Source organism: Notolepis coatsorum (genome assembly GCF_963971535.1).
Source record: "Notolepis coatsorum genome assembly, chromosome: 4".
NCBI classification, from domain to species: Eukaryota; Metazoa; Chordata; class Actinopteri; order Aulopiformes; family Paralepididae; genus Notolepis; species Notolepis coatsorum.
Window position 1 is genome coordinate 8,309,050 of NC_140168.1, and position 23,230 is coordinate 8,332,279.

The following is a 23,230-nucleotide window of genomic DNA, read 5'->3' on the forward strand; positions in this document are numbered from 1 at the left end:
CAAAACCTCTAGTGCGCTTCCTGTTAAGCGCTTGCGCCGATCGGCCACCAGATGGCGCTCCTGAACCGCCAGAGAGCTCAGTGGGTCCTGCTGGTGGATCCCAGGCCAGCGGAGGGACATTATGAATCCGATCGCAGATTTTTGAAATATTGATATAAAGACGACGTACAGCGTCCCCCGGCAACTTTAGCATGGCCAGCAAAGACGTCTAAAGACGGCTCCCGGCACCCAAAGTGTTAATGTTTTATTTTTTACAGTTTTTGTATTTTTCTGACATGGTAAATGGCTGCTTTTTTATATAGCGCTTTTATCCAAAGCGCTTTACAATTTGTTCCTTACATTTTACCCAATCACTCACACATTCACACAACGACGGCGGAGGCAACCATGCAAGGTGCCAACCTGCTCATTGGGAGCAGTTAGGGGTTAAGTGTCTTGCTCAAGGACACATCGACACGCTGCCCGGGAGGAGCGGGAATCAAACCGGGAACCTCCGGATTGCCAGACGACTGCTCTACCTCCAGAGCCACTGTCGCCCTTGACATGGGGGCTCAACAATAAATGACAATCAGAAATGTCAAGTTGCATGTTGTTATTCTAACCAGCTTAGTTCTGTTGCATTTCCAATTTATTCATTTAAATTATAAATTGATCAGGTATCGATAAGGGAATCGATAAAGAATCAAATCGATAAAATCCTATCAATTCCCATCCCTAGTGGTAGTGAAAGGTTAACCTTCTGTAGTGTGGTAGTGAAAGGTTAACCTTCTGTAGTGTGGTAGTGAAAGGTTAACCTTCTGTAGTGTGGTAGTGAAAGGTTAACCTTCTGTAGTGTGGTAGTGAAAGGTTAACCTTCTGTAGTGTGGTAGTGAAAGGTTAACCTTATGTAGTGTGGTAGTGAAAGGTTAACCTTCTGTAGTGTGGTAGTGAAAGGTTAACCTTCTGTAGTGTGGTTGTGAAAGGGTTAACCTTCTGTAGTGTGGTTGTGAAAGGTTAACCGTCTGTAGTGTGGTAGTGAAAGTGTTAACCCTTTGTCATGTGGCAGTGAAAGGGTTAACCTTCTGTATTGTCGCAGTGAACGGGTTAACCCTTTGGTAGCGAAAGGGTTAACCTTCTGTGTATTGTCGCTGTGAAAGCGTTAACCCTTTGGTAGTGTGGTAGTGAAAGGGTTAACCCTTTCAGGTGTGCCATCCATCTCGCATGCGAAATAGGATTATTTAATTTTTAATTTTTTGTTTTTAGATCTGAACATTCTAACGATGACGTAACATCGAAACCTACTACTATGGAGTTCTGGAATTCACAAGGCGGGGCGGGGGGGGGGGGGGCGTTCGGAGGAAACATTCCAGAAAGCTATACACGCGACAAAGGGTTAATCGTGCAGATGTCTCCCAGGTGTGCGTGAGGGTTGCACCGGATATGAAGGGAGACTGACTCCATGCAGGCCTACTGGCCCCGTGTACTGGACGTCGTTTTTGATGCATTGCTTAATTCTGCTGCTCTCCCCCCCTCCCCCTCTCTCTCTCCCCTGCTCTCTCCCCCCGTGCACAGATCTCCCAGGTGTGTCAGCTTTGCCAACAGTCTCCCAGGTTGTTCACCAATCACGCTGCTCAGCTTCACACCTTACTGGTAAGACCTGCCCACTAGACCTACCCCCCTACCCACACACACCAGCCCCAAGACCTACCCCCCTGCCCACACACACCACCCCCAAGACCTCCCCCCCTGCCCACACACACCACCCCCCCCCCCCAAGACCTACCCCCTGCCCACACGCACCACCCCCAAGACCTACCCCCTGCCCACAGACACCACCCCCAAGACCTACCCCCTGCCCACACACACCACCCCAAGACCTACCCCCTGCCCACAGACACCACCCCAAGACCTACCCCCCCTGCCCACACACACCACCCCCAAGACCTACCCCCCTGCCCACACACACCACCCCCAAGACCTACCCCCCTGCCCACACACACCACCCCCAAGACCTACCCCCTGCCCACACACACCACCCCCCCAAGACCTACCCCCTGCCCACACACACCAGCCCCAAGACCTACCCCCCTGCCCACACACCACCCCCAAGACCTACCCCCTGCCCACACACACCCCCCCCAAGACCTACCCCCTGCCCACACACACCACCCCCAAGACCTACCCCCTACCCACACACACCACCCCCAAGACCTACCCCCTGCCCACACACACCACCCCCAAGACCTACCCCCTGCCCACACACACCACCCCCAAGACCTACCCCCCTGCCCACAACCCAACAGTGTCACCTCTTTCTTTCTTTGTCCAAGTGTCAATCTGTTGTAATTTAATTAGGGCAGGGTGCAATATGAAGCTTTTTAAAATGAGTTCACCTACTACTTATGTATTATGGTTGCACGTCTCTATCTATTGTCATATTTGTCTGAAGTCCTTTTTAGACTAACTGAATGAATGAATGATTGTATATATATATATATATATATTTTTTTTTCTTCTTTGTTTACACTTATCGCAGAATGATGCAGCACTGATGTTCCAAGTACATTTTCCCCTCGGGACAATCCTTGATGTAGCAATAAAAACAAGTAATACTATTGAAATGTTTAAATGCAGGTATAAACAGGAATTCTTGGACAAGTATAAGTTAAGAGGAGCTTGAAAATAACATGAACTAGTATTTTTGTAATTATTTATTTATCTTTTGCTGTAGTGTGTAGGTATATTGTTTTTTTTTTTTAGATATTGATAGATAATTTATTACATATTAATATGATATTGTAAGGAAGGGGCAGGACCAGATACGCTTTGCTTCTTTCTGTCCCTTCTCGAACAAAACCATTTGTCTTGAGCCATGTTGATTATTGTCTAGGAAGGTATATTTTATTTGTATTTTATTTAGTTTTTATTTAGTTTTTGTTATTTTTTTGTTATTACAAATCTGTGTGTTTTTTTATGGTTGAAAATGTTCGAGATGAATAAAGATCAAATCCAATCGAAATCAAATGAAGTTTATTCTCCTCTCATCTCTCCGTCCCACGCAGGGCCTGTACTGCATCTCGGTGAACTGCATGGACAACGCGGAGGCTCAGTTCACCGCAGCCCTGCGAGTCAGTGAGTCCCACGTACGAAACTTTACTAAACTATTCTAAATCTAAAAACATTTCAAAATTACAAAAACTGTTTGACACGGCCGGCCGGCGCGAGACTCTCAAAACCGTCTCTCTCTCTCTGTATCTCTCCTCCTCAGATGACGACGCACCAGGAGTTGTGGACGTTCATCGTGACCAACCTGGCCAGCGTTTACATCCGGGAGGGCAACAGGCAGCAAGAGGTCAGAGGGACCACCTCGTTACTGAGGGATTGATTGATTTTTCTTTTCTTTTCTTTTTTAATTATGTTTTTTTTGGTAGATTTTTATTGTTTTTTACTACCGGGCAGTCCGGTAGAGAGAGAGGAAGAACGGGAGACAGAGCGGGGGGGGAAGACATTCGGCAAAGGACGCCGGGTCCGGGAATCGAACCCAGGTCGGCCGCTTCGCGCCGCAGCGCGCGTTACATGGTTCGCCACTTGGGCGCCCTGATTGATTGATTGATTTTTATTTATGGATCCAAAGACACAACAACAAATCCAAGGGATGACATGCAAAAGTGACAACACCTATTTCCAACATGGTCCCCGATGTTTATGACCAAAGGACATACACACAAATAACATATAAAACAACACATAAAAGCAAAAGTCCAATACAACAAATCCATATTCTACATATCTAATAAACAAGACGATAACATCCTGACCAAATACCATAAAATAGTTTAACCATCGTTAAAACAATAATTCAAGTATGACCCGACGGCTATCTGGCCACTTTACCCCAGAGAGATATGAGCGAACCTGACCTTTTAAACATTCCTCTAGATCCTGACAAATCAAATAAAATGTATTTGTAAGGCCCGACAACACACGTTAATGTCCCCCATGGGGCCGGACACGTCTTCTTTTAAAAACAAGTCAAGAAGACTCATCACAATACATCAAGAACAAAACAAAAACACCATGAAGTCAGAAATTTTTTAAGTAAATGCAACACTCCCAGACATACCCGAAAAAAGGTAAGGAAAAACTCACTCAAACCTAGCAATAGGAAAAAATGCACCACAGGCAATGTGGAGGAGAGAAACCTTAGAAGGGCCGTTCAAGGGGGGGATCTCCCTTCTTAGATGTCAGTGATGCTAGTGTTGCAATAAAACAGGCTAAACAGTTGGTAAGCGTGACAGTTTTATCCTAAGTGGAAGGCTGTTCCACGTTGAGATCCCTGTGTAGAGAAATGAGCTCTGAGCCATGGACTTAACCCGCGGCAACTTACAAGAGCGAACACTGGCCCTGGTATTGTGTCCATGCTCCATATGGATCTGATACGTCAGATAGCTTGGGCCTGTATCATTTGACTATATGTTGAACATGTGGTTCAGTTTCATCTGTTCAACCCTGAGGGGTGCACTGGTAGCAGTCCCACCTTTATGAATTCGGCACTTCCTACATGCGTTCTGGGAGGCACACCTAGTATGTAACGAATATAGTGTTGTTTTTGTTGCATCACCTGAAGTTTATTTTTAAATTTAGTCGACCAGACCACTGTACCATGCCGCGCTCGCGTTTAGTCAAAATGACACAGCAAGTTCAAAAAGCCTGGTATTCCGATACAGGAACTTGAGTTTGCCTGCACACTTGGGATAGAATGTTGGCAGCACTAGACTCTCATGAGAGAGACTGCTCTAGTGTAAGTCCTAGGATAGGAATGGCGTTTGTACCCGACTTGATTGAATGACCATTTCAACGATCTCCCTATTTGCTCCATTCTGGTAATGTTGTGTTGGGGTCATTTTGTATGTCTCTGAATTTTTTTTTTTTTTTTTTTTTTTTTTTATATTATCTTTCTTGGTATGTTTGTTTACATATGTAGGGGCCTTTATTACTTTATTCTACAATGGATTTACCGTAGGCATATACATGTACCAACATATTGTTGTTGTCTTTGTTACTGTCCTGTAAATGTCTCGATATTGTCATTTTTTTTTATAATTTTTTTTTGTCTTTTCCCCCCTCCATTTTCCTCCGATTTTTCTCCCATCCCAATGTTAGTCGTATGCCAATTCCCAGTCCCTTCCTGGTCGCTGCGCACTTACCCCCCACAGTCAGATCATCTGGGAGAGTGGAGGCTACCACGTGCTTCCTCCGACACACGTCCAGCCAATCACCGCTTCTTTTCACCTGGCAGTGCGGATTCTCATTGAGAGGGCGTAGCGTGTGGGAGGATCACACTATCCCCCTCAAGTCCTATCCGCGCTTAGCAGGCGCCCTGACCGAACTGTAGGAGTCGCTGTTTACAACGACCCAGACCCACCCCGCCAGCTTCTCCCACCCTCTAATACTGCCAATTGTATTAGTGTGAACGGCCAGCCAAGCTGGTGACAACCCCGGAGCTGTGAGCTGGATTCGAACAGGCGAATCCAGCTCACAGCTCCGGGGTTGGTGACGAACGCAATCTCCGCTCGGCCACCTAACCGCCGATATTGTCATTTTGTACGTTTTGTACGTATTGGAAAATCTAAATAAAATATTCTAATAAATAGGCAAAAAAAAAAAAAGGAATGGCGTTTGTTCCTTTACGTGTCCTTCTCACTGTGACCCTCTTCTTGTCCACAGCTGTACGGCCTGCTGGAGAGGATCAACCCCGACCACAACTTCCCCGTCACGTAAGTAGAGAGAGAGAGAGAGAGAGAGAGAGAGAGAGAGAGGCCGCTTTGGACACAACCCGACCCGTCACGCACACACGCATGCAATGGAAATATCTTTGCAAAATTGTTTCCAATGCGACATGTAATCTTGATTTCCACAGCTCTCACTGTCTGCGAGCTGCGGCGTTCTACATCCGAGGACTCCTCTCCTTCTTCCAGGGGCGGTACAACGAGGCCAAGTAAGAAAAGCCGCTCGCGCGTCGCGATGTTAAAACGTTGGTACAGCGACACCCGAGTAGTGAGGTCCTCGACAAAAAAAAGCCTCTTAAAAATATCATTACTGTCATAATGGAAAAGTACAGTTTTCTTAGTTTTTCTAATTTCAAGTCGTTCAAACGGGTCTGTATAATTTACAAAACATTACATGGACTCTGCCCCCCCCCCCCCCCCCCCCAATCCAATTCATTAAAAAGAAGTGTGATCGTGGTCATAGGACGAGGTCGACCTCTAGTAAAATTAATGGAAGAACAAATATAAATGTAAGGGGGTAGGGATCAATAAGCTTAGCTTCCCTCTACTCCTTTTTTGGACATGTCTGCTAACCAAACACATTGCTCTTGACCTTTTTGTTTATAATTCCTTTTATTTATTTATTTTTATATAAAAAAAAAATATTGTTGTTATGATTGTTTTGTTTGACGGAGCTAGATACCGTGATTTGTTTGGAGGAATATGGAGAATTACATGTTCAAAAAAATAATAAAAAGAAATAAACTTTTTCATTCATAGAGGAGGATTGCGAGGTGCAGCGCAGATGCACCACTTTCGGTCAGAATGTCTTGTCAGTAGGGATGTCCGATATTATCGGCCTACCGATATTGGCATTAAAATGTAATATCGGAAATTATCGGTATCGGTTTTCAAATTCTTTTTATTTATTTTTTACATTTATTTAACCTTTATTTACCCAGGCAAGCAAGTAAGAACAGATTCTTATTTTATTTATTGTCAAAAGTATGCATAATGTTGTGTTAATTCCACGACAAGAGATATGTAATGTTAATACCCTGCATATATCGGTATCGGAAATTGGACAGTATCAGTATATCGGTAAAAAAGCCAATATCGAACATCCCTACTTGTCAGTGTAGGGAAGTATGTTGTGGAACAGTTTACCTACCACCATTCGAGAATGTCTAACCTTTACTACTTTTAAAAGTAAAAATAAAAAAATAAAAATAAAAAGGTTTCTAGAACACCAAGCATGTGACCGTATAGGACCTTTACAGTCTTGGTCCTTTTAGCTTTGTAGCCATGTTTTAGTAAATGATTGTTCTTTTGCTTTAACATGTTTTTATATTGCTTTGTATTTTAATTTGTTTTATGTTTGGGGACTGAGGATGAAAATTAGCATCCCTTGGTGGCGGCTACGTGGTGTAGTGGGCAAGGCGCTCGCCACGAATGCGGAGACGCTGCGCTCGCCTGTTCGAGCCCAGCGCTCCACATTGCTTTCAGTTTAGCTGGTCGTTCATACTAATACACATTGGCCGTATTAGGGGGTGGGAAACTGATGGGTGGGGATCGGGCCTTGTGGACAGCGACTCCTACAGGTCGGTTGGTGCGCCTGCGCAGTAGAATCAGGAAGTGTCGGGGGCAGCGTGAGCCTCCCACGCGTTACTCCTCGCCACTGAGAGATCGAGCTGCGCAGGTGAAAAGATGCGACTGCTGTTACCTCAAGTACCGGAGGGGACTTGTGCTATGTATGACTTAGTCCACATTGCAGCCGGCTTGTGGGAGGCAAGAAACAGCGTCCGTGACAGGGGAGGGTTGAATTGGATGATACGAAATTGGGATGGGAGAAAATATAGAAAAATGGGAGAAAAAGTGGATACAAAAAAAATAAAAAATTAGCATCCCTTGCTAAATCCTGTGTATTTATGTATTTACACAGTGCATTATATATCGATTGTCCATTAGTACATCTCGTCCCTTCCAAATAAACAAATAAATTAAATGAAATGTTCTGTTGCGTATCGCATGCGGCCTCAACGTGTGTGAATCTGTTCCTCTCGCCAGGAGGTTCCTGAGAGAGACCCTGAAGATGTCCAACGCCGAGGATCTGAACCGGCTGACCGCCTGCTCCCTGGTCCTGTTGGGTCACATCTTCTTCGTGCTCGGCAACCACCGGGTAAGGGCACGCATCGCCTAACCTCGTCCCCAGTTTTTTAATTTTAATTTTTTTTATCTTTTTCCTCTTTTCTTTTTCCGATTTTTCTCCCATCCCAATGTTAGTCATTACGCCAATTCCCAATCCCCTACCTGGTCGTTGCGCACTCTACCCCCTACCGTCGGTCCGGGAGGGCGGAGACTACTATCACATGCTTCCTCCGACACATGTGTAGCCAATCAACCGCTTCTTTTCACCTGGCAGCGCGGACTCTCACTGGGGGAGTGTAACGTGTGGAAGGTCACACTACCTCTCCCAGATCCTTCCCTTGCTGAGCAGGCGCCCCGACCGAACTGTAGGAGTCGCTGTTTACAACGACCAGGACCCACCCTCGCCGGGTTTTTCCCACCCGCTAACACTGCCAATTGTGTTAGTATGGACGGTCGGCCAACCCGGAAGCACCACAGCTGGATTCAATCCCACTGTCTCTGTGGTGGTGGACGGACAGACGCTTAGTCCGCTGCGCCACCCGGCCGCCCCCTCGTTCCCAGTTTTAACTCCTCCGTGAGATAAAGCCTGGTAAAGAACTGCGGCCGAAAGTGTCTATGGGGTTAGAATTTCCGGTGTATGTACTTCCCCTGGAAGCTGCCTCCGAACGGACCAACCAATTTGCCGAATCCTGTCGGCAAACAAGCTATAGAACGTCCCGGTCGTGTAGTAAATTCTTCAGGCAAAGCCGTTGCAGTGGCTTAAAACGAGGAAATATTGTGCACTTCACACGTTTCTATAATTGTTTTGTCGGAAACGCCTGTAGCCTGTACTTCCCTTTAGACACTTTAGGAGGCATATCTTGTCCAGCCTACACATCACCACACATCCATATCTGCTGGTTCACATCGTAGCCGAGGAGCCCGCCGGGAGGGTATGTGTGGTAAATGGCTGCATTTATATAGTGCTTTTATCCAAAGCGCTTTACAATTTTTGTTCCTCACATTTGACCCGTTCACTCACACATTCACACACCGACGGCGACCATGCGAGGTGCCGACCTGCTCATCGGGAGCAGTTGGGGGTTAAGAGTCTTGCTCGAGGACACTTTCGACGCGCTGCCCTGCTTGCTTTAGGCAAGTGGCTTGTCCTTCCGCGTTCCCGTTTTTGCGCTCTGATTGGCCACGCACGTTTCTGGTCATGTGACATGTGCGCCCCCAATAGCGTGCCGAGCTGTGTCTCTTTGCCCATTTCCACGTCAAACTACCTGGCGTTCTATCGCCATGCTCTAAGACCAACTCTAACCTTAACCAACTTCGAAAGCGTGCCTAAGCTTAACCGTCCAAAAACTTGCCGTCTCCCACGATTGGCGCACATGTCACATGACCAGAAACGTGCGTGGCCAATCGGAGCGGAAAAACGGGAACGAGGAAGGACAAGCCACTTGCTTAAAGTATAGAAGCTCCCCGGGAGCCCGATATGTGCCGATACTGGCATTAGATATCGGGCCGATACCGGGCTAGAACACTGTTTGACACCAAACTAGTATTCTCTTCAGTGATGATACTGATTTGGACTGATGGATCGGCTGATACTTGAACATTTTTGGACTCTGAATCGATATTGGAAGAGTAGCATCGGTTCCCCCCTCCCTGCCTGCCAGTATGCAGTATTATTAGTTTATAAAGCCCTAAATGGTAAGTCCCCTGTTTACCTAGCAGACATCCTCATCCCCTATATACCAACGTCAGGGCCCTCAGATCGGCTGACGAGGGTCTCCTAACCACCCGTAGGTGGTTTTGCGGTCGCAGCCCCTGACCTCTGGAACAGCATCCCCATGTCCGTCAAATCTGCCCCCTCCATCGAGTCTTTTAAATCGAAACTCAAAACCCATCTATACCGCCTGGCCTTCCCTGACTCACTCTGACTCTTGCCTTGCTTGTTGACGTGTTGTTTTGTTTCTTTGTCTGTCCGTTGGTTGTTTATATTTTCTGTTTATTCTATACTTGGCACTTTCCTTTTGTTTTTAGCTATGCGACTTACTGTGAAGCACTTTGGTTGACAAGTGTCATGTCTAAATGTGCTATACAAATACATTTGATTGCTTGATTGATTGATGCAGCGTCTTGTATACACATCTCTGGTAAATGTACTTGGTAATGAAGAGATTCTACTCCAGTGAGCCATGTTCTTGTTCCATGTGTCTTTACATTTTCTGTATATTTCTGTATATTTAAGATTTTAGAATGTATATATACATACCAGAATGTATATCCCGGACCGTATTTTATTCTTATTTTTAATATTCTTATATTCTTATTCTTATTTTAGTCCTATATTGACTACCTAAATGTTTATTATTGTTGTTCAATGTGAGCGATCTGTAGTACGCCGAATTTCCCCTCGGGATTATTAAAGGATTTCTATTCTATCCTCATCTATTCTGTTTCTTCTGTTCCCAGGAGAGCAGCAACATGGTGGTCCCAGCCATGCAGCTGGCCAGTAAGATCCCAGACATGTCTGTGCAGCTGTGGTCCTCTGCCTTGCTCAAAGGTAAGACCCTCTAGGTCAGCGGTTCTCAAACTACTACAGGTCGCGACCCAAAGTGGGGTCGTGGGCAGGTGACAGTGGGGTCGCTCTTTGTCAAGTATGATATATATATATCTTTTTATGTTCTAGCAACATATTTTGGATAAATATGCCTCGTTTTATAAAGGTGTATTGATAACATAGTGCTGTAATTAAAAGTTCTGATAGATATGCATGATCGAGTTCAACAAACGTGTGCTTTTATTTAGATATTCCTTAATTCAACCACGTTGAAATTACGCAATACGTTAACCCTTTCACTGCCACGCGACGGAAGGTTAACCCATTCGCGGAGCTAATGATGCTAATGATGGAGTATCGCCGTCGGTTGTGTGATAGTAGTAAAGGGCTAACCTTCTGTATTGTCACAGTGAAAGGGTTAACCGGCTGTCATGTTGCAGTGAAAGGGTTAAGCGTGGGGTCGCCAAAAAAGAATCTTAAATAAAATGGGGTCGTGGTGGGCGGCTATGTGGTGCAGTGGGCAAGGCGCTCACCTCGAAGGCTGGAGACGCTGGGTTTGCGTGTTCGAGCCTAGCGCTCCACATTTGCTTTCAGTTTAGCTGGTCGTCCGCACTAATACAATTGGCAGTATTAGGGGGAGGGAAACTGATGGGTGGGGATCGGGCGTTGTGGACAGCGACTCCTACAGGTCGGTTGGTGCGCCTGCGCAGTAGAATCAAGAAGCAACGGGGGCGGTGCCCCTCCAAAGCACAGACCCCTGACGCTGAAAGATCGAGCTGCGCAGGTGAAAAGATGCGACTGCTGTTACCTCGAGTATCGGAGGGGACTCGTGCTATGTATGACTTAGTCCACATTGCAGCCGGCTTGTGGGAGGCAAGAAACGGCGTTCGAGACAGGGGAGGGTTGCATTGGACGAGACGAAATTGGGATGGGAGAAAATAGAAAAAGTGGATAAAAAAAAAAGAAAAAAAATGGGGTCGTGGTATAAAAAAGGTTTGAGAAGCCCTGCTCTAGTTAGAAGTGAGACATGGCACACTCTACCCCCTACTTCCTGCTGGGTCGCGAGAGGTGAGAAAAACAACGTCGCAAACCCAGAGTCTCCACCCAATGTATTTGCATTCATGAGTAAAGGCGAGAGGTATGAGGTCTCTGGTTGCAAATATCCTCTCTTAGTGTTAAAAAAAAACACCTGGTGTTAATTCAGGCCAAATTCTTTTGTTATTCGACATTCTGAGGTAACGTCAACTATTTGTGATGAATAGAATGTTTGAGAAAATGGAACTGTTTTTGAAGTCTTCTCAAACAAAGCCATTTGTCTTGAGCTATGTTGACCATTGCTTCCATGTCTAGGAAGATATATTTTATTTGTATTTTATTTATTTAGTTTTTTTATTTTATTTTATTTCAATTGTGTGTGTTTATGGTTGTTGTTTATGGTTGTTGTTGTAAATAAAGATCAAAGTCTGACCCAGATCCGTTACTATGGTAACAGGCATTGGCCCGGGGCAGGTGTGCCTCCCCTTTTACAGAAGGGCTCATGCATATGAGGGTCAGTGCTCATGGGCTCGAGGGTTATTGCTCATGGGCACGAGGGTTAGTGCTCATGGGCACGAGGGTTATTGCTCATGGGCACGAGGGTTAGTGCTCACTTGTGAGGACTGGATAAGAAACCCGACGTAAAATCACATTCTTGGCGTCATCTCGGTCTTCAGACCGGCGTGACTTTTAACTCTTAAAAAGCAACACGCCAACATTTTGGGAAATGAGCTTACCGTCTTCTCCAGAGAGAGAGAGAAGAAGATAGATACCAGTCTCCTCTCTCTGTGTGTTCAGTAGAAAGCCATCTGGCTGCACGTTAGCCTAGCTTAGCACAATGAATGGAAGCGGACATGGCCGGGTTAGCCTTCAGGGAGAGGTGTTAGTTGGACAATGCCTCCTAGGCTAACCAGTCATGTATTTTGAATGTATTACTGGTATTTTTTTTTAATAATATGTATATTTTTGTATGTTTTTGATTTTACAAAACGGGGGAAGTTCTCCTTCACAATATGGTTATTATGTATTTTCTTTGACTTTTGTTTAACCCTGTGTTAATAAATAAATACAAAATACAAAAAAAGTACAAATGCATCCCCCTCCCCTGCAGATCTGAACAAGGCCTGCGGCAACACCATGGACGCCCACGAGGCGGCCCAGATGCACCAGAACTTCTCCCAGCAGCTCCTGCAGGACCACATCGCCGCCTGCAGCCTGCCGGAACACAACCTCATCAGCGTAAGCCCCGCCCACCTCCACCGACCACAGCTAGCCCCGCCCACCGACCACAGCTAGCCCCGCCCACCTCCACCGACCACAGCTATAACCAGTCAGCCAGCCCCGCCCACATCCACCGACCACAGCTAGCCCCGCCCACCTCCACCGACCACAGCTATAACCAGTCAGCCAGCCCCGCCCACCTCCACCGACCACAGCTAGCCCCGCCCACCTCCACCGACCACAGCTATAACCAGTCAGCCAGCCCCGCCCACCTCCACCGACCACAGCTAGCCCCGCCCACCTCCACTGACCACAGCCATAACCAGTCAGTCAGCCCCGCCCACCTATAACCAGTCAGTCAGCCCCGCCCACCTATAACCAGTCAGTCAGCCCCCCACCTATAACCAGTCAGTCAGCCCCGCCCACCTATAACCAGTCAGTCAGTCAGCCCCACCCACCTATAACCAGTCAGTCAGTCAGCCCCGCCCACCTATAACCAGTCAGTCAGTCAGCCCCGCCCACCTATAACCAGTCAGTCAGTCAGCCCCGCCCACCTATAACCAGTCAGTCAGTCAGCCCCGCCCACCTATAACCAGTCAGTCAGCCCCGCCCACCTATAACCAGTCAGTCAGCCCCGCCCACCTACAACCAGTCAGTCACTCAGCCCCGCCCACCTATAACCAGTCAGTCAGCCCCGCCCACCTATAACCATTTAGTCAGTCAGCCCCGCCCACCTATAACCAGTCAGTCAGTCAGCCCCGCCCACCTATAACCAGTCAGTCAGTCAGCCCCGCCCACCTATAACCAGTCAGTCAGTCAGCCCCGCCCACCTATAACCAGTCAGTCAGCCCCGCCCACCTATAGTCAGTCAGTCAGCCCCGCCCACCTATAACCAGTCAGTCAGCCCCGCCCACCTATAACCATTTAGTCAGTCAGCCCCGCCCACCTATAACCAGTCAGTCAGTCAGCCCCGCCCACCTATAACCAGTCAGTCAGTCAGCCCCGCCCACCTATAACCAGTCAGTCAGTCAGCCCCGCCCACCTATAACCAGTCAGTCAGTCAGCCCCGCCCACCTATAACCAGTCAGTCAGTCAGCCCCGCCCACCTATAACCAGTCAGTCAGTTAGCCCCGCCCACCTATAACCAGTCAGTCAGTCAGCCCCGCCCACCTATAACCAGTCAGTCAGTCAGCCCCGCCCACCTATAACCAGTCAGTCAGTCAGCCCCGCCCACCTATAACCAGTCAGTCAGTCAGCCCCGCCCACCTATAACCAGTCAGTCAGTCAGCCCCGCCCACCTCCACCAACCAGAGCCAGTCAGTCAGCGATGTCTGGAGGATGAGACGGGTTAGTAGTTAGTAGTTAGGATTAGTTAGTTAGGGTTATCATCATCATTCTCTCTGTCTTGTGTTTCAGTGGACGGACGGCCTGCCTCCGGTGCAGCTGCAGGCTCAGAACGGACCGACCACCAGCCTGGCCAGCCTGCTCTGAGGAGGGGAGGGGAGAGGAGAGGAGAGGAGAGGAGAGGAGAGGAGAGGAGAGGAGAGGAGAGGAGAGGAGAGGAGGGGAGGGGAGGGGAGGGGAGGGGAGGGGAGGGGAGAGGAGAGGAGAGGAGAGGAGAGGAGGACCGACCACCAGCCTGGCCAGCCTGCTCTGAGGAGGGAGGAGAGAGGAGGAGAGGGGAGGGGAGAGGAGAGGAGAGGAGAGGAGAGGAGGGGAGAGGAGGGGAGAGGAGGACCCACCACCAGCCTGGCCAGCCTGCTCTGAGGAGAGAGAGAGAGGAGATGAGGAGAGAGAGAGGAGAGGCCGACCCATCACCAGCCTGCTCTGAGGAGGAGAGAGAGAGAGAGAGAGGAGGAGATGAGGAGAGGGGAGAGGAGAGAGGAGGACCCACCACCACCAGCCTGCTCTGAGAAGAGAGAGAGAGAGAGGAGGAGGAGGAGGAGATGAGGAGAGGCGAGAGAGAGCGATGTGTCGGTAGTAGAAGGGGGGGGGGGGGGGGGGGGGGGGGGTGAGGTGTAATGAAGCAGGAGGACTGTATAACTGAGATGGGTTCAGGGCATCATGATAGACCAGAGGGGGGGGAAAGTTATTTAAAAAGTAGATTTTGGCAGGTTTTCACCGATCCAGGGGCGCATTCGGCGAATGTAACGAGCGAGTGCCGTAACTCGGCCGTGGAGATGTGCGCTTGGTGGGACGCTGGTTGTATCGTAGAGTAGTGCTATTAGCCTAACATGAGTTCTGAGTGCTTTTTACTGGTTTCCACATCTATATCTGGAGCTGATGAACAGACAAAACCCCCCCTTTTTTTTAATGAAACGAGGAAACAAAACGAAACAAAAAAAGATATATTGATATATACGACGTACATATACACAAACAGTGCAGACCGTAAGTCTTAGGACAATGAGATATTTTTGATAATCGATGAAGCGCATTCGCAGAACGCATTGTTCTTTTTAAAAAGCTTATTATTTTTTTTTGGCTATTCAGATTCTTTTTTAATTCTTTAAAAAAAAATGTTTTATTGTGGAACTAATGGAATAAAGATGTATCATTGGAGTAAGTCAATCCATCGTGCGAGTGTACCGTTCTTTCCTGTAGAGAGAAGAAGGTTTAATTCTTGATTTAATGTTTTTAAAACATTTCCTTTTTGTTGTTTTGGCTCCAGCGGTGGGTGTTTGCATCCGTATCGGGTGAACTGTGTCGAAAATCGTAGCCCTTTTTATACACAGTCTCTGCGTTTTTTTTCTTTTTAAATATATTTTTGGTTACATTTCACGTTATATCATTTTAATATTTGGTCGTAATAAACCCTTTTGCAATCAATGACCTGCCTGAAGTCTACGACCCTTCAAGTGGTCATTCATGAAATAGTCTTTCTTGCTAACGAAGCGGAGATCGATGCCACTCGGTGCATTTGAATGGGACTCGGTGTGGTTTTTACGTGCACAGTGGACTCGAACACGGTATGATGTGTGGTTGACTTCCGAGTGTCATGTCGTTCAGTCCCCCGAGGGTTCAAAGCAAATACCGATCATCATCATCCCCCTGTCACTGGAATAGAATATAATAGAAATACTTTATTCATCCTGAGGGAAATTTGGCACTACAAATCGCTCACGGTTAAACGGTAAACATTTAGCAAGCAAAAGTCACAAATAAGACTGAATAAAATACGGTCCGGGATATTTTATTTTTTATTTATCCTTTATTTATCCAGGCAAGTACAGACTGGTGACTTTTCAGTGGCTCCCCCCCCCCCCCCCCCCATTTCTCCATTTTGATTTCCATAGTAAAAAAAAAAAAAACATCTTCAAACCGTAGCGGTGGACAAAGTACAGAGTTACGCTACTTAAGTACTATTTTATCTGTGGTATTGCTACTTTTACTTAAGTCCTATTCAGAATTCTACACGGTTAGAAATAGAATAGTAGCGTTTGACATTGAATGGCATTGAAAGTACCAAAAGTAAAAAGTATATATATTCAACATGATCTTGTGTTTCAGTGCTTAGGGAGTTATCCGTTGACCTCTACATGTTATGGCGCTGCGTCATCCAGCTGTGCTCCGATTACGTCCTCTGTATGAAGTTGGTACATCGTCTTCATCTACTTACTCTTGTAAAAAGTATACGTACCTCAAGATTGTACTCGAGTACAGTGCTTGAGTATAAATACTTACTTTCCACCATGTTAAAACTGCGTCCCTACTAGCCTGATTCCAACGTTCTTTGAGCCTTTGACCATTTTATCTCTCATTGTCCTTTTATATTCAATGTGTGCCATGTGCATTTTTATTCAGACAGCGAACCTGTAACCAGTGTCGTTGCAGATCTAGTCTTTTAACCCTTTCACTACCACACTACAGAAGGTTTAACCCTTTCACTATCACGCACCAGAAGGTTAACCTTTTAACCAATTGGCATGGAATGGACACACACACACACACACACTCTGGACCTCCATGCGCAATTTAAGCCTCCTTGGGCGGCTAGAGGGTGGGGAGATTTTTGTGGACCAACCAAACCGACCGACAGAGCTGCTGGTCGCAGTTAAAAACATGGCATATTTTGAGCATTGGAATAATACTTTTGATGTGCTTTGCCCACTGTGGCCAGATGGGGGTGATGTAGAGCTGTATTCGAACAACCTGTTGATGTCGCTGGAAATGTTTTTTTTTTTTTTTCTATCATAGCCTGCTATTTTCCACTGTGCTTTTCCTCACATTGTTTCAATCTGTCGCTTGCCACCATTTTAATTCATTTCATAATGTATTGAAATAGTTATTTGGTTTCACAATACAGAGTAAATTATTCATTCTGAGAGTCAACAGCCACAACAACCATGATTTTTTTTTCTTTTCTTTTATCCTACCAAAACAATTTATTAAGATTTTACAAAGTCAAACTATTTATATGTCTCTGTTAGTAAAAGCTATATTCCATTTTGTCATGCAGGAACCTTTTGTATAGATATTGCAGGAACCATAAGCAGTAATGAACCTGAACTACTAGCCTGCTGAGTTTGGTCAGTTGCAGAACGCATACCTTTTATTGTCATTAACAGAATGTTAATAAAGAACAATGCAGTTTTGTTCGGTTGTGTTCCTTCACTGCTTGACTCCAAGCACACATAGAACCTTTTGTTTTTAATAAAAATTTCAAAAAAGATTTATTGAGTTTTTTTAAATTTTTTGTCAAAGCTCTAACACTGAATTCCAACATGTTCGCTGATAATTGGATAAAGGGGAGCTGGCTAATGACGACCAGTTACATACACAAGTGTAAATTCTCAACACAGCAGTGTTCTTTTTAATAGGTTTTTTATGACGATCGCTCTGGAGACGATCCATGCTGCACAGTGATGTGGCTTCTTCATCAGAATCAGAAAGGTCTTTAAGGCGAGACACTGCAGGTCAAATATACTTTTTTTGTTGATTTTGAGATTTTGTTATATTTTGCTTCCTAAACATGTCTTCTATGAAACTAGTGACAATAAAACGTCAATAACACACATTTAGTTGTTTATTTTACATCATTTTGCCTTATTGCATCCATAAATGTGCACATATTTAATGGGGAAGTGCCTCATTTGCATATATAAACATAAATTTCAGAAAACTTGTAATACAAAAAAGTCTTGTCTTAATATAAGTAATCAACTGGGGAAGTTTCATTGTGATATCTATTAGTTAATTTTTTTACACTATTCACCTACAGTGTCTCCCCTTAAGTAGTTTTCACATACAAGGAATTTGCTTTGCTCGTTTTTGGTGTGACATTAGCGGACAGAGGTGGGGTAAGATAAAATTAAATATCAACTAAGTTAAGCACAATAGAATAGAATTATGGAATAAAATATAGGCCAGGGCTGAGGTTGAATAATATTAAATGGGATATAAACTAAATTAAATTATAGCACAATAGTTTTGTATTTGTGTATTTTATATTAGGACATTGATCTTATGCTTTGATTGTACAGCACGTTGGTTGGCTCTTGAGTTTTTAAACGTGCTTTATAAATAAATTACTTGACTTGACAATAGGATATAGTACAAATAAAATGGGAATAGCATCAGAAAGAAACATTTGACATGGGATATCGTTCACGGACTGCATGTGAATATAGTCAATGATTTTCACTACAGAAGGTTAACCTTTTCACTACCACACTACAGACGGGTAACCCTTTCACTACCACACTACAGACGGGTAACCCTTTCACTACCACACTACAGATGGTTAACCCTTTCACTACCACACTACAGACGGTTAACCTTTCACTACCACACTACAGAAGGTTAACCCTTTCACTACCTCACTACAGACTGTTAGGGAAACGGACATGACCGGCTAGCCTAGGCGTTGTCCAACGAACACCCCTCCTGAAGGCTAACCGGTCATGTCCGCTTCCATTCATTGTGCTAAGCTAGGCTAACGTGCAGCCAGATATAGCTTTCTACTGAACGCACAGAGAGGAGACTGGTATCTTAACTTCTCGTCTCTCTCTCTCTGGAGAAGACTGTAAGCTAATTTCCCCAAATTTGGCGTGTTCTTTTAATGGTGTAACCGTTACTCCCCAAATCACATAAAAGTCTTTGGATTAACTTGCAGCTTGCAGTATTATTAGGTTTGTATACTTGTCCTTTTACTCAATTACATTTCAGAGGAAAAAAAACATAGTTTTTACTCCTTACATTTAAAATGCAGACCTACAAAGTACAAATCTCACAGGTCCAACTATTTTAATTAGTGTATTTGTTTCTCTGGCCGAACTAACGTTAACATTATTAATCCGGCGGCCGCACTTTATTTAAAAACAGCCAATCAAATCCCCATCAATGGAAAAGGAACCCGCCCCATACCCGTGCTGATTGGTCCTTGTGCAAGACTAGAAAACGGGATTAAATTCATTCATTCATTCATTCAGCAGATTTTCATTCATAGCCCATTGGCTCGCCCTGTAGCATCGCTAAGAAGTGCTATGGGAGGCTGGTGCCAAGTGCTGAGAAACTAAATCTTTGGTGAAAACCATGTCCTCAGAGGACGGCTGGTTTGTCAAAGCAGTGGTGCCCAAGGGTTTTGACACGCAGGGCCAGGGGGTGATGTCGGTGGTGGGTACTACTAGGGCCAAACATTAGGACACTAGGTATTAGCTATTAGGTATTTGACTACCTAGGATGGCTTAGAGTAGACGACAAGAGTACAGCAACTTGCAATGGGCCTGGTCTACAAGATACACTACACGACACTAAGGTACCCATGTACATGTCGAAATACTTCCCAAAGGTCAGTGAATACCACGATCACAACACCAGAGGGAGCTCCACAAATCATGTTAAACCCAGATTCGGCTCAAACAAGAGACAAACCGCTTTTCGCAATTATGCCACATTGAATTGATTGATTGATTGATTGATTGAAAAGTTTATTAACAGATTGCAGAATGGGTACAGTACAGTACAGCTCAATACATACAATTGTTAAGGGGATGCAGACCAGAGAAAGACTTTCGTCTTGTTTACATCAGGGTCCCCCATTTTCAATTCATCATAACATATATGACATACATGACATACAGATAGACAGTACTGCTACATCTATACATTTATGACATATCAGATTTGCAAATACAGTACTGTTTGTGATACAAAAGTGTCCAGAAAAGGGGACACTGTACCTGACACCTGTACCATGTCAATGTGGAACGCCCAACCCACAGCTGTAAAGGAATGTGAATCACTACCCACTTTCAAAACCACTCTCAAAGAACACCTACAGGAGACTGCAATTCGAAACTGGCCCCTGTAAATGTCCAAACCCCTCCAATGTACAGTTTATATTCTTTACTCTTTTACTAGTTTTAGTGTTCTTTTTACTCCTTACTAGTTTTAGTCTTGCTTATTTTATATTCCTTTTTTACTCTCTTGCTAGCTTTTATGTTATTTTACACTGTAGCGCTTTGAGATTTGTTCCACAATTATAAAGCGCCTCTACAAATCAAATTTATTATTATTATTATTATTATTATTATTATTATTATTATTATTATTATTATTATTATTATTATTATTATTATTATTATTATTATTATTATTATAGGTCTGATGTTACTAGGTTGTCTCAACAGGGGTGCAGCAAGACATTCTGGGGACCGAGCACAAGATGTGTCTCTGGGGCCTCCCTTTCCCCTCCCCGCCTGTGTGACTCATATGCACGTGCACCTCCAGACAGTCTAACAAATGTATTTATTTAACGATTATACAGGCACATCCATAGTGGAAATAAGGGCAGCACTGTTATTACCACACCTTCCAAAGAATTGCCCTATGTTTAAAATGGTCATAAAATGATAATTCTGCTCAATAGCCGGCACAGGAAATTCCACCTTTCTGCACCTTTTAAAACGGCATCATAAAACAAAACAAACCAAAGTCGAGACTCTGAGGGCATTGGTAGTCGGTTCCACTTTCCCCCCAGTAATGTCTCAAAATGACATTAAAATGCATCGAAGTAGAATAGTAGTAACTACTATTATCAACTCAACTAACCGCCTCGGCCAGTCCTTCATACCAGCGGCCATCAGGCTCCACAACAGTGGGCAGGGACTGCTGCCAGACATCCAACTACTAGGAACCTCCATCACTGAGTGTGTCTGACTCCCACCTAAAAGGACGATAGCGTATGATGTATATCACGGCAGCATACATACCTTATGCATACTGCACCTTATGTGTATATACTGTATACTTCATCAGAGCATATATTTAGCATTTTTAGATTAGATATTAGATTATATATATTGTAACTATTTATTGTATGGCAGATATAAGTGAGAGGGCATGCATACCCTCATCTTGCACCTTGTTGCCCACATGCACATGTCCAGAGTTAATTATATTGTTATATTGTTTACACTACCCTTTTTTTTATTCTATTTTTATTTGTACTTCTCCACTGTACTATAATTCTATGACCTGTACCATGTCATCTACTACTGTACATCCCCTCCCCCTCCCCCATGCTGCTATGATGCCTGAATTTCCCCCAAGGGGATCAATAAAGGAATATCTTATTTTATCTTATTAATTACATTTTGAGGGACAGAAAGTTACGCTTTGAAAGGGCCAAATTTGGCCCGCAAGCCCCTGCTTTAACCGTTTCACTGCCACACTACCAACGTGTTAACCCTTTCACTGCGACAATACAGAAGGTTAATACTTTCACTGCCATACAACAAAGGGTAACCCTTTCACTGCAACAATACAAATGGTTAACCCTTTCACTGCGACAATACAGAAGGTTAACCCTTTCACTGCCACACACGACAAAGGGTAACCCTTTCACTACCACACTACAGTCGGTTAACCCTTTCACTGTGTCAATACAGAAGTGTAACCCTTTCACTGCCACACGACAAAGGGTTAACCCTTTCACAACCACACTACAGACGGTTAACCCTTTCACTACCACACTACAGAAGGTTAACCCTTTCACTGCCACACACGACAAAGGGTTAACCCTTTCACTACCACACTACAGACAGTTAACCCTTCCACTGAGACAATACAGAAGGTTAACCCTTTCCCTGCCACATGACAAAGGGTTAACCCTTTCACAACCACACTACAGCAGGTTAACCCTTTCACTATCACACTACAGATGGTGAACCCTTTCCCTGCCACACGACAAAGGGTTAACCCTTTCACAACCACACTACAGAAGGTTAACACTTTCACTACCACACTACAGACGGTTAACCCTTTCACTGCGACAATACAGAAGGTTAACCCTTTCACTGCCACACGACAAAGGGTTAACCCTTTCACAACCACACTACAGATGGTTAACCTTTCACTACCACACTACAGAAGGTTAACCCTTTTACTGAGACAATACAGAAGGTTAACCCTTTCCCTGCCACACGACAAAGCTTAACCCTTTCACAACCACACTACAGAAGGTTATCACTTTCACTACCACACTACAGAAGGTTAACCCTTTCACTGCGACAATACAGAAGGTTAACCCTTTCACTGCCACACAACAAAGGGTTAACCCTTTCACAACCACACTACAGACGGCTAACCTTTCACTACCACACTACAGAAGGTTAACCCTTTCACTGCAACAATACAAATGGTTAACCCTTCCACTGCCACACGACAAAGGGTTAACCCTTTCACAACCACACTACAGAAGGTTAACCCTTTCACTACCACACTACAGACGGTTAACCCTTTCACTGCGACAATACAGACGGTTAATACAGTTTCACTGCCACGCGAATTATTCTCCATGAGTTTACAATAAGGGAAAACTGACTCATTCCCCATTTTATCCGGGTATCGGCCCCATATTCATACTGGTATTTGGTATTGGAGCGGCACCCCTTCACCATTCTAGCATCATGGGAAGCTGGTAGTTTGTGTGACATTGACCCGTTCAATGAGAATTGGCCTGTTCAATGTTGAAAAGAGAAAGTCCTGAGTCTATACTGTGATGAGGGCATCAAATTAATTCATCAATTCTATATTATGTAGAGAATGTTACCTAAGGATGTTTTTTTGTTTTTTTGTCCTGCTGACTCACCGTGCTAACGTGCGTGGAGTCTGACCTGCGACCCTTGTTGCCCGTTACGCAACACCATAAAAGGTTTCCTCTTCCCACTCATTTCCTGTCGCTCACCGTCTAATAAAAGCAGAAACGTCCTAAAAATATCTTAAATCTTAAATGATTTAATAATAATAATAATAATTAATAACAATATAAATATAAACAATAGATCCTTCTTATCAATCATATTTAAGATTTTTCACAAATATCCCTTCCCATCCACCACTACAACTCATGATGAAGCATGATGTCGGAGGGGTCAAGGGTCATCGCTGTAAGTTACATTTCAGAAATCGATTAACCAGGAGGGTTGGCTATAGTGATCCCTAGTACTGTCTGAGAGGCTTTACTTTAGCTTCAAAAACCACTGGCCGCCCAAATCTCTATGACTTTTGCGTGGGAAAGAAATGCTTG

The 23,230-nt window shown here is 44.8% G+C and overlaps 1 protein-coding gene across 1 annotated transcript in view; it reads left to right on the forward strand.

Annotated features, from left to right (window-relative positions):
- The window catches only part of mau2 (MAU2 sister chromatid cohesion factor), a 33,270-nt gene extending 19,030 nt beyond the window's left edge, over positions 1–14,240 (forward strand). The window contains exons 11-19 of the mRNA XM_084313458.1: positions 1,552–1,629; positions 3,042–3,122; positions 3,248–3,331; positions 5,707–5,756; positions 5,900–5,977; positions 7,815–7,926; positions 10,356–10,446; positions 12,590–12,717; positions 14,116–14,240. Of these exons, the coding sequence (XP_084169584.1) occupies positions 1,552–1,629; positions 3,042–3,122; positions 3,248–3,331; positions 5,707–5,756; positions 5,900–5,977; positions 7,815–7,926; positions 10,356–10,446; positions 12,590–12,717; positions 14,116–14,190 (777 nt within the window). The 3' untranslated portion in view covers positions 14,191–14,240. The remainder of the gene's footprint in view (positions 1–1,551; positions 1,630–3,041; positions 3,123–3,247; positions 3,332–5,706; positions 5,757–5,899; positions 5,978–7,814; positions 7,927–10,355; positions 10,447–12,589; positions 12,718–14,115) is intronic.
- The last annotated feature ends 8,990 nt before the right edge of the window (positions 14,241–23,230 follow it).